The 16989-nt window shown below is 52.5% G+C and overlaps 2 protein-coding genes across 3 annotated transcripts; both read right to left on the reverse strand.

Moving 5' to 3' along the window:
• Positions 1-7: 7 nt before the first annotated feature.
• Positions 8-3581, reverse strand: AGMAT (agmatinase (putative)). The gene is made up of 7 exons (XM_067310845.1): positions 3023-3581; positions 2665-2867; positions 2267-2315; positions 1631-1826; positions 1243-1422; positions 892-976; positions 8-793 (listed from the first exon to the last, which is right to left on the reverse strand). The coding sequence occupies exons 1-7, from the start codon at positions 3457-3459 to the stop codon at positions 720-722; spliced, it is 1224 nt and encodes a 407-aa protein (XP_067166946.1). The 5' UTR covers positions 3460-3581; the 3' UTR covers positions 8-719.
• Positions 3582-5011: 1430 nt separating this feature from the next.
• Positions 5012-16821, reverse strand: PINK1 (PTEN induced kinase 1). Of its 2 annotated transcripts, XM_013953471.2 has the most exons (9): positions 14824-14938; positions 14355-14428; positions 12899-13210; positions 11691-11794; positions 9632-9814; positions 8581-8744; positions 7355-7482; positions 6288-6524; positions 5012-5880 (listed from the first exon to the last, which is right to left on the reverse strand). In XM_013953471.2, exons 1-9 carry the CDS (start codon positions 14876-14878, stop codon positions 5620-5622), a joined length of 1518 nt encoding a protein of 505 aa, XP_013808925.2. In that variant the 5' UTR covers positions 14879-14938; the 3' UTR covers positions 5012-5619. The 2 variants fall into 2 exon arrangements, with proteins under 2 accessions (XP_013808925.2, XP_067167133.1); XM_067311032.1 differs by lacking the exons at positions 14355-14428; positions 14824-14938 and adding an exon at positions 16488-16821.
• Positions 16822-16989: the final 168 nt, after the last annotated feature.

Below are 16989 nucleotides of genomic sequence, written 5' to 3' on the forward strand. Positions count from 1 at the left end.
CCCGGGACTGTTAAGCTACTCCTTGAACGCAAGCAGTTGGTTAAGGGAAGGGCCTGGTTATCCCCATCAGGAAAACAGGCTGCTGCGCTTATTAAAACACCGCTCTGCTCTCTTAAGGATCTTGCCTGGGGTTCCTGAAGGAATCCCGTAGAGCCAGAACGCGAAGGCCCTGGGTGATGCAGCGCCTGGGCTCGAGTCACCGCTTACCGCATGAGCTGAACTAGACGCGCTCAGCTTGAATCCTCGCCCCCGACTTGGAGGTAATGCCGCCGTCCTCGTCATTTAACGACAAGGACCCCGGGTTTTTCCCTTCCGCAATACAGAGCACGTTCAGCTACCCCACATTACCCTACTTTTACTGGTGACAGTTGCGTAAAGATCATATACGAGCCCTGGCTGCTGGGTGAGTAATTCAGATTGTGAAAGTGGAGGCAAAGTGCCATTAGCCTTTTTTTTTTCCACGCTGAGCAAACTCAAAACTACCCTACCGACACCACTAAATGGGTTGTTCAAACCCATCTGCTACCGACAGCGTATAAGCTTGAAATTACTTTTTCTAGCGGTAAACGACATTTATTCCTTACTGCAAAGCGCTCGTTAGCTGCAGCTGGCTGCGGAGGACGGGACATTGAAGACCGATCGCCTTGACCAAGGTCCATTAGGGCGTCTTTGTCCGTGCTGTTTTACCACGACGGGTTGCAAAGAGGCAGGAGCCGCCCTCACACGGTTTTCACTTTGGGGAGAACGCACAACATTTCGAAGAGCAGATTTGCCCCCAGGAGGGCCGTGTTTCCTACAAAAAGAAGCAGATGCATCTCCCCGAAATAACAGCTGGGGATGCCGTCCCCTACCAGCGCCCGCCCGCCCGGAGGAGCGTTTTGTCGGACTCACCGGAGGTGTCATATATCGGCGCGACTTCGACGAGGTCACATCCCACTATATTCAGGCCTCTGCAGCCCTGGATAATCTCCAAAGCCTGGGAAGGAAACCGATTTGGGATCAAGAAACCTACTTGATGCAGCAAACCAGTTCTGGTTCTTCCCTTATACACTTAAGGCGAACTCTGCGATGACACAGCCTGTACAGACCAAGCGACATCAGTTCAGTAGTTTCTTTCCTGCATATCTCTAGGTGATTCTCCGTCCTCCTCGGCTTTGCAAGGAGCGCTAGCAGCCTGCCTTCCTCTAACGGGAACAAGAAGGTCACCATTCCTCGTGGAAACGAAGCCGTGTCTCCCCTTACCTGGGCGGGCGTGAGCCCGGCTATCTCGGGCGTCCCGGTTCCCGGAGCGTACGCGGGGTCGAGGCCATCGATGTCAAAACTGATGTAAACAGGCTCGTCCCCCATCTGCTTCCTCACCTCCTCCATCAGCGGCACCAGCGACTTCAGCCAACAGTCTGCAGCCGGGACGACGCGGAAACCCTGCCCGGAGGCAGACGCCCCGCGTCACCGCCCCGAGAGCGACCACAGCGCTCAGCCCGGGGCCGAGCTGCGGGGACGCAGCCGGCTGCAGCCTCCGCTCGCTCTCGCTCGCTGCTCAGGGCGGTTTAGGGCTCAGCACGCTCCGGCTGGCGGTGGGGAGCGTGAACGAGAGCCGCGGAGGCCGCCGTTCGCCCGCCGCCCAAGTTACCTGCTCCCGGCTGTACTCGTAAGGATCGGGGGCGTAGGAGGAGCCGCGGAGGCCGATCTGCGCCACGCGCCGGCGGTCCAGCAGCCCTTCCTCCACGCAGCGCCGGAACGGCGTCCCGTGGTAGATCCGCTCGCCCAGGGCCGTGTCGCCGGTGTCGGCGTGAGCGTCCACGTGCACCAGCCCCACGGGGCCGTGCCTGGCTGAGGCAGGGCAGCACGTTAGCGCCACCCCGGCACCTTCCCGAGGGTGAAGTTAAAGCCCGAATGCCGGACCGTTCCCCGCAAGCTCCCATCGCTGCCCGTTAAGAGCTGCTGTGTTATTAATCCCAAGGCTCGGGAAGGCAATGAGCAGATCGTGCGCCACCGATTGCCTCCACAACACGAACAAGAGAGGAGGGAGAGCTGCTTGCAATACTCAAAAAAGGGATTTTTAATTTAAGATGCCAGCAGGGATCGCGCAGGCGGGTCAGCAGCGCGGGGACGGGAGCACGCTGTCCCTTATGGGCTCCGGGCATCGGCCCAGCAGCCCCGGAAAGCCCGGGAGAGCAGAGGTGCTGCATCCGCGGCTGCTGTCCCTGCATGGGCTGAGTTACCTTCAGCCGCTCCTTATGCCGCATTTTTCATGGCTGAGACTTACTTTTCCGCCACGGCCTGCAGGATCGGGTATGTGATGGTGTGATCTCCACCTGCAGCAGGACAGGGAAGAGGTGACGCGCGCTGCTCAGCATTCAGTAACGGCTCACGGGCCGTTTTTTCCCTGCGTTCACGCTGCGCTCGTATCCGCGCCACCCCGTGGTGCTGGTGGCTCCCGGGCGCAGCTTCCTCCCTCCCTCCTGTCTCCCTCGGGGAAACGAGAGGGCTAAAAGCGGCCGCGTGAGCCAACTCCAGCGGCGAGGCCGTGTTCCCCGATCGCTTTTTAGAGGGATGTAAAACCGCCCCCATTCCGGCTGCCACACAGCAGGGGACCGGAAGCACGTTCCCAATTGTGCTCGAGTTTGGAGGAGCAGCGGAGCTGACGCTGGCATGGGGCCTTACCCAGGGAGAGGGGGACGCAGCCGGAGGCCACTATCTCCCCGTAGCGCTCGCGGATGCGCCGGCAGCTGTCGGGCAGGTTGTAGAGGTTCACGTTCACGTCCCCGACGTCGGCGACCCGGAGGGAATCAAAAGGGGCGGCTCCGGTGCTGGAGTTGTAGCGCCGCAGCATCACCGACTCGGCCCGGATGTGGCGGGGACCGAACCTGGGGAGAGACGGAGCCGCAGTGCTGCCGGGAGCAAGCTCTTCTGGAAGCGGTCGTGGAGGAAAAGCTGCCCGGCTCCTCCAGCGGGGTGCGGATGGGCCTCATCCCCGGAGGAGATTCTCTCCTCCCCGGGAAGGTGCCCGGCCGGCGCTTACCTGGCTCCCGGCCGGTTGGACGTGCCGGTGTCTAGCGGGATGCCGACAAAAGCCGCGTCCAGCCCCTCTGCCGAGGCCTGGACGGGGAGTTTCATCATGGAGCAGACGCCCACGGGCCGGGCCACAAACTGGGCGCTGGGCGGGACGTTGAAGCCGGAGCCCGAGAGGCAGCGGCGGGGGGCCCCGTGTCCCGGGGCCTGGCTCCGGACACCCCCGAGCCCGGCTTCCCGCGGCACGTGGCAAGCGGCCCGCAGCAGGCGCTTCATCCTGCCCCCTCGCTCCGACCTTCTCCCGGGCGCGGAGCAGAGCGAGGCACTGCAGCTCAGGCTCGGCTGCCGACGCCGGGAGGGTTCGAAGTGCAGCCGGATGTCCAGCCTCCCCTGGCACAGGGCCGAGCTCTGGCACGGCCTTCGCGTCCCCCCCTCCGTCTTTCTCATCTCCTCCTTTTCCCACCACACTGCCTAGTTCCCGAAAAACACCTGGAAGTGACACCTGGGAGCAAGGAGCTTCATCTCAAACACCTCTGACAGGCTTTTTGGGGCCAGTTTAGCGATTGCGGTAACAGGGTAAGAGCGATGTGCTGGAAAACGGCCAGGTTTTGCCGCCTGAAACGTCTTCAGAAACAAAAGCAGCGTTTGTTGCATTAACAGCACGTATTTTTAAATTGCGCTTTTAAAAAAAGCATCCAGAACACTGAAGAATCACAAAAACGTCCCATTAACCAAAAAAAAAAAAACCCAGCGAAACAAACGAAAACCATCTAAGCTCAGCAAAACTGCAGCCAGACAAAACGAAGGCAAACGGGAAACAGTAATAGGAAATTTAAAACACGGGGTGGCGCAGGGGAACGGGTATCTCGGGCTATTTTTAAGCCTCGATAGATGAAACGCGATACTTTCAAGGGTAAGGAAGTTTCCAGTGCCTGGAGTTAACGCAGCCAACGCCTGCCAAGCAGCAAAGTCCAAACCCCGGTTCACGTAATCACGGCACGCTTGAGATCCGAGTAGGCCTCGAGTACGTTCACATCGGGAAGCCTGTTCCACCCGTTTTTACATTAAATACGTCCATATTCCAGGCCTGGTGCTCCGGTTACAAGAGAAGCGCGTAAGCAAGCGGGAGCTGTGCCCTGCTTCACTAATCGGCTCCTGCTGACTCAGGGAAAAAAGAGAAACAGCGAGGTCGGAGTTGAGATTTACCCGAAAATCGGCAGTATTTACTCTTCGAAAAGTATCTACTCTTTGCTTCGAGGCAGCAAAGGTTTCGACTCTGCCGCTCTGGCGCAACTTCCAGCTGCCCCTCGTGCAAGGTCACTTCTCGGCTCTTTCCCTACACACCCGTGCGCGAGCCGGCACGCTCACGCGCTCGTCCCTGCTGGTTACGGCTCCTGCCTTTCCCGCACAGAACTCACTTTCCACGATTTTCCGGGCTTTGTGCTCTTGGCTGATCCTTGTTTACAGCCCCGCTAGTGTGCTACGTTCACACTGTATTTCTAAAATTAGGAGTAAGGTCAGAACGAGGTGGCTGGTTATTACGCGGGCAACTGACTTCCCGGTGTGTCCGCTAGGACAACACACGGCTACAGCGTGTCTCGGTTGCTACACCGTGAAAGTCACAGGGCCCTTCCTTGGTGGGTAGTTTTACACCGCTGCTGAACTAGAAAGCACTTTACCGTGTTGGATCTCGGCAGCGCGTTACGGTGCGACGATTTGCTCAGCGACAGCAGCCATGGGACAGGCAATTTCAGCCACCTGGAAACTGCGAGAGCAGTAAGCGAATGAGCAATCAGGAGAGCAAGAAATAAGTACACTGACAACACAACCTTCCTTCCTCAAACGGGAGCGGGCTTACTCTTTGGAAAACCGCCGTCGGGGGAATAATGTGTTTCGGAGGCTGAATGATCTCGTACGATATCACTGACTTCAGTGACTCACACACCACCAGTCTAAAATCTGAATACGATGAACCGAGATGTAGAGAATCCACTCAGTATCAGCGCATAATCTCCAATTTATTGTGCAACAAGCATAAATAACTTTCCCCCCAAGTTCCTCTACGCACCAGCAATATTACGGATGTAACATTTAATGATATTTTCATTAATACGATGGTTATTGTTTTAAAACCGATGTCTCCTACCCTCCCCAATCCAAGGATAAGGCTTCATTGTTAAACAGCTTTCTCCACGTATCGTTCAAATTTGTGATGCTTCTGTGCAAAGAGCAGCTGTACAATACCTCCTTCTCCACGCACCCTCTTCTGAAAAGGAACTTGCTTCGTTCCGCGTGTGACTTAGAAGTCAGCTGTAGATTCCCCCCTGTGAACAAAACCAACCACAGACCTCGAGACACCTGCACGTTCTGCAACCCCCCCCCAAAGCAGTAATGACGCAAGGGTGTTTCTTCTAACGGGAAGAGAAAAATAGGGTGTAAGAACGCTTGCTACAGGTAAACGCAACCTCTTACACAACACGCACACCGGCCTGCAGATTTTTTCCCTAAAGCGTTTAAGGATTCCAAGCAGACAGAAAAGACGAATTCCTATGTGCGTTGAGAAAGCGCCATTTATCTACTGCATGGTGGCGCCCCAAACCGTACCCTTCACCCAGACTGGTTTCTCCAGGACAGCAACAGGAACGCTGCTGCCCAGAGATCTTCATATTCCAGGTTGGCCAAGAAGCACATCTTCATTTTTGTTTCTACCCTGCTTTTATCCACCAGTCCATCCATGAGCAAAGTGGCCGCAGACTGGCAGAGAAGCCAGGCAACCATCTGGTCAAGCTTCAGGGTCTTGGAGGCTAGAAGACTTTCACCCCAGAGGCTTAAGTGAAGCACGTTAGCGGCAGCTCTAGCGGATAATCTCTGAAAAAAGAGGGAGAGGGAAAATTAGCCGACCTCGCTGACCTCCTGTCGAAGCTGCTAGCACGTAGGATATATACTGCTAAAAGCCCCCCAGGCCTCCTCTAAGGCACCGTGCAGCCACCGTGAACAGAAAAGCTCTTCATGAATGTTATTATCAGCCCAACCGCCCAGCTCAATGTCTGTTCACTGCCTCCCTTTGACCACTGAAATCTGCAAACTGTTCAGTGACACATGTGAGACACCACACCGCACCTCAGCCCAGATCTATGTTTGTCTTCAGTCATTATCTACAGTGCAATGACATCTGGATTACAAGTCATGCACCTGGAGCCCTGCGGGGCAAGATGATCTACAAACAATGCTCCAGAAGACCAGTTAGACTTCTCCTCCAAGGCAGAGTCTCTCACCTTGTCGGGATCCCTCCGAAGTAGCATTTTTATCACATGCTTCATCTCCAGGGGCACGTGATCGGGCAGGTTTGGCAGCTGGTCTTCACGGTAACTTCTGCTTTCCAGCTCTGAATCCCCGTGGCCGTAGAAAGGATTGGCTAGGCCAAGGATTTCATAGGCAATTGCTCCAACAGCCCACGCATCAGCTTTACTGTAGTCGATCACCATGCCTGGACCAGACGAGGCTGTGGCCACCTGCAGCAAAAAGTCCACAGAGATGGGGAAGTTGCAATAAACAGCTCTAACTAGGCGTTTTGTTAAAACAATTTAGGAAGGGTCAACTCAGCGTTTCCACTGTAATAAGGGAAACAAACTGAAACTGTTTCATCTAAATCTCCAGTCTAAATATTTCCTATTGGCATGCTCTAGGCCTTCAGTGCTGCTCAGCCCACCAGGGCACACAGAAGATCCTGATCATCTGATTCTAGGCTTTAGTTCCTACCTTTGACTAGCGTTCACATGGTGTTGAAGAGTCATTTCTTAGTGTTCAGGGTAGTACAAGTTTGACAACTGCTCAGCACAGTTCCAGAGAAGACTTTTGTTTTAATTTATTTATTAATGCAGAGACATTTGACAACCATAACTCACGTTAGAACATGCATCTCCTCCACTGCTTTATGGGAGATGACCCTCTACGATGGACTGTAGGGTGAGAACAGTTAAACAGTAGCCAACTACGGGCAACGCACTGCATGACCGAGCACGTCAAGGAGCAAGAATGGTTAGAAAATGATTGATCCAATCGCAGAGGCTTTCAGCAGGTATTAATGTGAACACGTAAGAGTAGAGACCATATAAGCCAGCATTTGCATTTCTTGGCGTGTGCACAGGGGTAAGGTTCATGGACGAAGCGACGTACGCTCATCCCCTCCACGGTTCATTGCTTCTAGACCTAATCCTGCCCTTTTTTAAGCTCGCGACACAACTCCCACAGCCTGCACCGCAACCGGGGCGGAAACTTTTATTCCCCCCAAGGGCACGAGCGTGCGACTATCAACGCGAACAGTTACTATAGGCGGATTTACCTCGGGTGCCATAAGACAGCCATTGCCACCTCGATCCACGGAAGAGCTGGTGAAAGGCAGCCTCAAGCCAATCTTTTCGTCTGCCAAACAGCAACCAAAGTCTGTGATCACCAGCCAAGGGCAGCCAGCTGCAAATGACACGGGGTCAGCAGAGTTAGCAGTCAGTTCAGGAGCACCCGGCCATGCCAGCTACCGCATCACATCAACATCAAAGACAGTCTTCAGGAACAATCTCAATATCCCTGGGAATCAGTATAACCGCAGACTGTTTTTCTGCTTCCCCTCTGTACTATTAGGTGAAAAATTGCTTTTCTTAACAAAAAACCCCCTGTTCTTCCAGTTCCTTTTTTAGAGAACATTACTTCTCCCCATGGAGCATGTGTCTGACAAAACTTCGCTGTTATCACAGAAATGAAGATTCATAAGGTACAGAGGAAGGATGGAGGAATCTTTTAAATTTGTTGTCTGTTTTTATCTATAGCAAAGGCAGGCTGGAAAAAGTCTGCACTGGTTAATAGCTGTTGTCCTGATGACAAGTCAAACATTGCAAAATAGAATCATTCTTCTCCAGACTCTGCTACTGAAAAACTGATGCTTTAAATCATTCTTAACTGCATTCAACATAGCCTCAGAGAAGCTGTTCCTTCAAGAAAAGAAAGAATCTCTGAAAATCTTCCACAGCTGCTGTACCAAGACCTTTAATTACACAGATCTGGCTGCCTGCTATTGTTTTCTGTCCATTTGAATCTCAGTCATGCTGAAAAAGAGCTCAGGTAATTAAAATCTTAGTTAAAGAGGCTGACAGGAGAACAAGAAGATGAAAATGTCTCTGGCTTTAACACTCTGTCAGTTCTCTCACCCATCAACTGGTGTTCAACGATCCCAAGGTGCAGCATTATTAATCTGACTGTGAGGTGGGATTTTAAGAACCGCTCTGTGCTGTTGGGCCAGCGAGAGAGGACAGAGCCAAGAGTCTGGACTCAACAGTCCTTTCAAGTCCTTTTTAATGACACAAAATCTGAGGCACAGATAGGAGAAATGACTTCCAAAGTGCCGCAAGGACAGCAAGTGGTAGGCTAAAAATCAAAACGGAGATTCCTGAAAGGGTTTGATGCTCGTTTTTTTCAAATGCATACCAAATATCTACATGACTGCCTGATTTCCGTGCATGACTTAACTTTATCAGCTCCCTACTCTTTGCCATTTATACTCAGCAATCTACATACCAGAATCAAATTCAACTAGGACGTTGTCAGACTTCAAGTCTCTGTGGGCTATTCCGTGTCGAACAAGGTGGTCCACGCCTTCCAACAGCTGTAAAATCATCATCGTGGAGAGACAAGCATCCGGACTGCTCTCCCTCAGATATTGGCGCAGGGTGCACGGATAACTAGCCAGCACAAGGAAAACATCTGAATTAGTATCCCGGAAGTTTATCGCTTACAGTTCAACCTTAACGGCGTCTGGCTGGGCATACAGCACGCTTCTATGTAGGAAATTCTTTCCGAGCTTCCGAATGCCTTCCCACCTCTCAGCCTCAACTTGTCACCACTCCCTTGTCCGCTGTTCTCAAATCCTTTGTTTTGCCACAGCATCCACCATCTCAATCCGGTGCTCTCACATGAGTCTGTAACTTCAGATAAAATAATCCTCTTAAGCAGCATGATGAGCGTCTCAGGGTACACAGTGATAATTCTTACAGGTTTTTATGTACAGACTTTACGTTTTGCATGGAAGAGGAGAGAGATTACTAATACGGATCATATAGGCAGAAAGAGGGAAAAGAATATACTCCGCAAATAAAAACAGGACACACTCTTCCAGATGCAGGTGGAAAAAAAGGGTGGGAAATAGAAGGGGGTTGCGCATCAATGCCACCGTCATACCCATTCAAAACCAAAACCAGATTGAGAAAGCCAGGGATACCGAGCACTACTAAATCTCATTACTGATTCTACTCTCTCTAGTCACATATTAAAAAAAAGGGGGGGGGTTCAGAATTAGAAGAGCAGACAAACGGGGACAAGTTCAGCATTTCTTCAATTCATTTTAAGCAATTCTTAAAAAAGAACAGCTTGTCTTCATTGTTTAACAAGAGTTAACATCTCAGGGATTTGGGACAGGTCCTGGGAGGTGCGTTTCCAAGAGCGCACTCTGCTTTTTGGCAGCGACCCAGGCCAGACCTCTGCAAGGACCCACGTAGCAGCAGAAGACACAGCCCCACTGGGCAGTCTCACGGAAAGTCTTAAGTAATAAAATAAGCTTCTCTCCACCTACTTCTTCATCACCAGAAAGAGCGTGCGGCTGTGACCAATCCCTCTGGGATTCAAGCTTAACGGAAGAACATCGGGATAGTCCGTGAAGGCTCCAGGCAGCAAAGGGACGGAGGATGTGAAGGCTCGGATCACCTGGATTATATTCGGATGAGGCTGCAACTTCTTCCTCCCAAAGACAGGTTTTCTGTGCCGAAATATTGATACCACAAATTAGATCAATCAGTTCAGTTTTGATTTATCACAGACACATTCCTTATTTTTTAATTCATTATTCATTAATACGGCGCGTCCTCCCACTGCAAGATCCCAAAGCCATTTTCAAGTATGTTTATTCTGAAGTGAAAGCCTAATTACACATAGCGCTAAGGCTGCTGAACACAGTTTAAAAGACGAACCATTATGCGAAGACTCACACGTTCACAACCCTGGAAACTGTGAGATTATAACTGTGAGAATACTGATAGCAAACTCGGTGCGCTCCCTCCCAATTTCCTAACCATCACCCAGCTCAGCAATTCCAGCGTCGATGTGAAGCACCCCCAGAAGCGGGCAGGTCCCAGCACTTCGTCCGGAATCAAAAACGGACTGCGGCCCTTCCCACTGGGAACGCTGAATTGCCATCATCGACACAGTGCCGTCTGCTGTTACACCAGCAGAGGGAACTCGGACCATGACTTTTCCTACGCTCGTTAGGAGCGCTGTGTCGTTAACTGGATTTTCCAGAATACAACGGCTGAACAGGAAACCCTTGTGCTTTTACCTGCATTATGAACTAAGCTTTGCTGGAAATGGTTATGCTCAAAATGCAATCTTTAATTTCATTCAAACACTACTAGCCTTTACATACTGCTGTACCTGTTACTAACCAAGGCACAGCTGGTCGCAGAAAAGAACTGCAACAACTTTAAAGAAAAACAAAGCAATTACTGTTAGACCTAAACCAAAGGTCAAATTCACACTAGGCGTATCAATTTAAACCCTCTAGTATCGGGCACAAGCAGGAAGCGGTCACTAAAATGAAGGCAAGTTACCTACATGCATCTGCAAAACAGACCTCTCTCCTCTCATCCCTTGAATGCCAAATATCTGTTTGCCTTCTCTGTTGCGTTCTCAGGCTAGCAACATACCAAACGGCATTTATTATTCATTTGTATTGGCAGCTGAGATGGATTTGAAATTTAAATCAGACAATCTGGACTGTGGACTCCATTGTCTCAAATTGTTAAAAAAAAAAGAAAAAAAAGAGCATTTTGGAACAAAAAGATAACTTCAAAACTCAGCATAATCTGAGTTTTAATGCAATTTTCCACATATGTGCTGTTTGCTTATTTCTCACTCAGGTGAAAGCGTGAAAACTAAGGCATTTTCCATTTTCTTTCTCATCAGTTTTCATCGGTTTCGTACATGCAGTGACCTGCTCTAGCACAGAACTTCCACCTCCCTCTCTGCAGCCCTTGTAGAGCAAAACCAACGTTAGGGCAAATTTCATTTGCCTTTTTTTTTTTGAAGCTGCATTTTACATACGGGGAAACCAAGGCTCAGGGAATAAAAGTGGCTTGACGCAGTCACCCATCGGACCACTTACAGGATCCAAAGCAGATCCCACATTTTTGGAATATCTTTTGATACCCTTCCAGACTAAGCTATCAATCCCAGGAGGGGGAGCTCGGCTGAGTTATCTTTATTCCCTGCGCACCAACAAACAGTGCCACAGTACTGCTCCTCGAGGTAAACAAGTTTGTGTTAAATTAGTATCTGCACTATTACTAAGCAATTTCTTAATAGTGCAAGAGAAGAGCACACCAGAGAAAAACCCTTAAGTCAGCCGGAAGCACACCCCTGCATGCTGTTTAAGGTACACAGCACTTCTGAAGGCACTATCGTTTCGACAAAACAGACGCACACAGCTCCTGAGTTTAGTCATTAATAACCCCAAGACTCCCGTTTTATTTTTTTTCCAAGAACTCTTACAGAAACGGTAAACGTGCTGCAAAACGAACTGCTGGATAAAGTTAGCGTATCCCAATTTGGGCACCGCTGTGCTGTCGTCGTTACTCTACCTGTGGCGAGAGGCAGCTCCGTATTCTCCAGCTAAGGCAACCCCCGTGGCTGGAACGAGCTCTCGCCCCATAGCGTTGAGGATGGCTGCGCTTGAAGAACCAGCCTACAACAGCAATTACACAGAACATTGATCCCAAAGCCTTAAGCTCTAAAATCATCCCGTCTCTATACAACCTGAAAGCAGATAATCCTGAAACTGGCACTGTATCTCAAGGAAGCTGAAGTTAGATCAATTGAGACTAGATATAAGGGACGCTCTTCTCCGATTTGAAAAAGAAAACAGTGAAGGCAATTAACTGCTCGAACAATTTCCCAAGGAATGCAGCGAGTCCTTTATTTCAAGACAGAAAGTCTCTTTAGACTTATCCTCTCATTCAACCACAAAACATGGCCTTTTTGCAGAAATTACTAATTGATACTCTCTGGTGTGTTACAGAACAGGTTGAGCTATATGCTAACAGTCATTTTCAACTTAAAAACTAATTGAAAAAGCCCACAGCTAAAGGCCAGTATATTTATCAAACCCAAGAGATTTCAGACGTTGGCATTTTGGAGGACTGTACTAGAACATCCACTTGCCCCATCAGACGACACAAAAAACTTTCCAATGGGAAAAAAACACACAGAATGGTTTTTTTGTGTGTGTGTGGAATATTCATTTTGAGAATATGGATTATCAGAGAGTCACTTGGGCTGAAAAACACTTACTAAGACTGATCTCGCCCACTTATTTCACTGTAAGGGGACCTGGCAGGTAAGTCACCTACCCACCCGTCGTAGAAGCAATGTTGACCATTTCACACCTAAGCCACGCTCCACAAAAGAAAATCTATTTTTAATCCTATGCCTTCTCAGGACACTGATTCCTAAACCACTGTTGGAAGTGTTTTTCCATTTCCTTCTAGTTCTTAAAGTTTGTCATTGCAGGTAACGTCAAAACTTCTTCCAGAAACAGCACCTCCATAACGGACGACTCAACCAACAGCAGCGCTCCAGCATCACGGTGGTGCTGACTCCGAAGAACAAGGAACGTTACCTTGCTCTGACTGTTCGTTAGCAATCTACGGCTCCAATGTCACATACCAACAGCTTTGTTTTGACATACTCGTCGCACGCTAAATAATCAGAGCTTTCAACACTTAAGTGTTAACCATTTCACCCAGACTTTCCGAGTGACAGACAAGTAGATTAAGAACCGTCTCCTTACCGAAATATTCCACATCATTTTGATGGCTAATGGAAAAGCCGCGTTTTGTTGGCGTTTGTGCCCGGGCTCCTCTTCTGCACGCTGTAAAGCTGAGCCATGATTCGGCTGCGTGGTTGGCCCCTTTTCAGCGAGATGGTCGCTCTCCACCCTCCCTTGACAAGCAGAAGACAAAGGAATAGCTGCTTCGTACACAGCTCCACTGCAGCCCTTCCCAATGGGTTGGCCAATGAGATATTCGTCGAGTTTGAAGCCCTGCCAGCGGAAAGAGCTCAGTGGATCTTTCAGGGGCTTGTTCTTTCCAACAAACACTGTCTGAAAAGAATAAAAAAAGCACAAACAAAAAAATCAATACTTTAAAATGAAGGAAAACTTTTTTTTTACTGTTTAAGCAGTATTACGCGATCACACATTCCACAGGGCCAACGACTGTGTGCAGAAAGATAAACTCCTTCCACTGCACCCCGCTACGTTATCTACGGTGAACCGGACTCCAAAGAAAGGCATCGAAAACTCGCACACGGATCCTCCAAACGAGGATACAGTCTAATCCAGCATAGCGCAGCCTGACACTAAATGGCTGGTCCCACTCTCCCGCCTGGACATCCCGACCCCTTCCGGGGGGCCGGCATTAGCACCCACGTGGCTGCACGGTGAGTCAGACGAGGAAACTATTTAGCCGAAAACGAATCTTTGCAGCCAGCCGCGTGAAGTAGTGCCGGCACCAGAAGGTGATAACATACAGCCAGGGCTAGAGGTGCTCCTCTGAGCAGCAGCCTGCCCTTAGATCAGATTAAAGCAACTGCAGAAACGGATCCGTAGTATTACAGTACGAAGCAAGCATTTCATAATATCTGTTGCTTAATCTGAGGAGCCCAAGACTCTGCAAGAACATTAAGCTCAGCAATAACATGACGAATCGGAGAAATTGTTCTCTCTGTCCCAGGAGCGAAGAGGCTACTAGCCGGTCTATACCAGAAAGGGTTTATGGGCAGAATGTCTGCTGAGGTTTTTTTAGCGTGTTCACACGCTGACAAAGCCCTAGTAGAGATGCAGCTACATCGCCCGAGAGGTGCTTATGCTACACTTGACTGATTTAAAATAGCTAAACGCACCTTTTTTTTTTTTTCTGGTGGAAACTGAGTCTACAGCAAGGCAACCTGGAATAGCTATGAAGTGGCAAAACCTCTGTGCTTGTTAGGCCTACGTAACAGAGGTGCCGGTATTTTTGCAAGCCTCATGTCGTCCCTAGGAAAGAGCGAGCAGAACCCAGTTCAGCACCAGTACACTTCAGACAGCTTCCCAAACATGGGTTATAGCTGCCCTGTTTTGGTCCTTTTTGAAAACTACCACCAAGGTCTAAACATCAAGACTCGAATCCCTGTAACTATAGCAAAAATATTTTGTGGGCGATAAATTCTAGGTCAGGAACAAATTATCCCCTACAAGAAGTCTTTACCAAAGGCGCCCTTTCCAAGGGTACTGGAGATGCATGGATAGAAGAGGGCTGGGAAGGGGGAGTCATTTGCTGATCTACAAATAAACAATATACAAATATAAAAATAAACACTTTTCTGCTCTAATACTAATATATAAAAATAAACACTTTTCTCCTCCTCTATAAATAATTCAGCAAAATAACATTTAAAAGCAAATCCAATTAAGAGCAACAACAGATGGAAAAACAAGGCCTCAAGCTTTTGCAGCAGCTGAAGATGACAGTTGGTTAGTTAGAAGAAGAGTGAATCAGTGAGGTGAGAATGAACTGGGGGAGGAATTCAAAAGAGACACGGGAAAACAAAGCAAAGGAATTAAGAGTTCATGGGCAAAAGTGAAGAAGAACAAAGACGCCCGTTCCACAAGCGCAACTGTACAGGCAAGATGAACGGCGCTACGGATGCGAGCATGGATCAAGGCCTGGAATTCGCCTTGCAAAGTCACAGCAACGTAGATGAACCTCTGGAGTTTAACCTGAAAGTACATCTGGACACGTCGTCACTCCTGGCATACGCTACAGCTCTGTCAACGCTACAGTTCCCTCCCACACACCCGCACAAACAAGCTCGCTTCCACGTGAGTTACAACCTCAGCGCAGCGGCGACTGCCCTAAGGACGTGTCCTACGGCAAAGGGAAACAGCTTCGGAGACAGCGAAGGGAGGGGAGGAGGAGGAAGACAGAAAACTGAATTACCCAGCGAGGGGGCTGAAAGCAGAGAAAAAGGCAGGGGGAGAGAAAGCACCTTGAGAAACTACAGAGAAAGGCAGAATATTCGCAGGAATGTATTTTCTGCCGGTTAACAGGGAAGCGACAGCCTGCTCTGAAGAGCCAAAGTCTATTTTTATCATCTCCTCGGCGTCCCGTCAGCACACCCTGGCCCAGACTAACAGGGACTGTCCTCGGCGCGGCGAGAGAGAACAGGCTCTCGGAGCCCGGCTACGGGAATGAGCCCATTCCCGCGCGCGGACGAGGCAGGCTCGCCCTCCGCCCCGCGTCGAGGCCCGTAAACGAGTCGGATGGGAGGTGGCGTCACCCCCCGGAAAGGCGACGCCAACCTCCTCTGCCTTGGCTTTGGCCCACCGCAGAGCCAGCCTCCTGAATCACCCTGGCCCTGACCTGTCCCCGTCCCGCTGCAGGCCCTGAGGACACCCGAGGGACGCGCTTAGGGGCTGCAAGCAGTCCCCGGTGGGGTGGGGGGAAGGTGTCCAAGGGGCTTGGCCACGGCGAGGGCCCCCAGGGCCTCCCCCCACGGCAGGCCACCCGCCTCCTCCTCCCCGCGGGGTACCCGAGGGGGTCCCCCAGCAGGGTCCCCTCAGAGGGGCTGCCACAGGGAGGTCCCCAAAAATCACTTCCAGAGGGGTCCGAGGGGTTGCTGCAGCAGGGCCCCCCCCGGCTCCCCCTGGGACTGTGCCCAGGGCTAGGACCCCCCCGGGTCCTATTTGGGGTGCAGCCCAGGGCTGGGACCCCCCCGAGCCCTCTTTGGGGTGCAGCCCATGGCAGGGACCCCCCGGACCCTCTTTGGGGTGGTGCTGAGGGCAGGGACCCCCCCCAGGCCCTCTTCGGGGTGCAGCCCAGTGCAGGGGACCCCCCAGACCCTCTTTGGGGAGCAGCCCAGGGCAGGGACCCCCCCCAGGCCCTCTCTGGGGAGCAGCTCAGGGCAGGGGACCCCCCCCCGGGCCCTCTTTGGGGTGGTGCCGAGGGCAGGGGACCCCCCGGACCCTCCTTGGGGAGCAGCCCAGGGCAGGGGACCCCCCTGGGCCCTCTCTGGGGTGCAGCCCAGGGCAGGGGACCCCCCCAGACCCTCTTTGGGGTGGTGCCGAGGGCAGGGGACACCCCCGGGCCCTCTTTGGGGTGCAGCCCAGGGCAGGGGCCCCCCCAGGCCCTTTTTGGGGTGGTGCCAAGGGTAGGGGACCCCCCAGGCCCTCTTCGGGGTGCAGCCTAGGGCAGGGGACCCCCCCCGGGCCCTCTTTGGGGTGGTGCCGAGGGCAGAGGCCCCCCAGGCCCTCTCTGGGGTGCAGCCCAGGGCAGAGGACCTCGGACCCCCCCCGCGGGGGCGCCGGGGGGGGGGGGGAGGGCGCGGGGGCCGGGCCGCACCTGGATGCGGCGGCACGCCGCCTCGGCCCGTCGCTGCTCCTCCAGGCGCGGCTCGAGCAGCCCCAGCGCCAGCGCCAGCGCCAGGCTGCCGCCGCCGCCGCCGCGCCGCGCCGCCGCCGCCCGCCGCGCCAGCCCGCCCGCCGCGCCGCCGAGGAGGCCGCGGGCGGCCGGGAGCCAGGACCAGCGGCGGCAGGAGGAGGAGGAGGAGGAGGAGGAGGAGGAAGGCGGCGCGGGGCCGGCGGGGGGCCGCGGGGCGGCGCGGGGCGGCCCCCAACGCGGCAGCAGCCGCAGGCCTCGGGCCAGCGCCAAGCGCAGCGCCATGGCGGCAGCCGACGGCCCCAGCGGCCCCAACGGCTCCGACAACGGCCGCGGCGGGGCGGGGCGGGGCGGGGTGGGGCGGGGCGCGCGCGCCGTGACGTCACGCCGCGCGCCGCCGCCACCGCCTCGCGCGCCCGGGGCGCGAGGGGCCTCGGCCAGCGCGCGCGAGTGGTGGCAGGGGCGG

The sequence above is a fragment of the Apteryx mantelli genome, chromosome 26 (genome assembly GCF_036417845.1).
Source record: "Apteryx mantelli isolate bAptMan1 chromosome 26, bAptMan1.hap1, whole genome shotgun sequence".
Lineage (NCBI taxonomy): Eukaryota > Metazoa > Chordata > Aves > Apterygiformes > Apterygidae > Apteryx > Apteryx mantelli.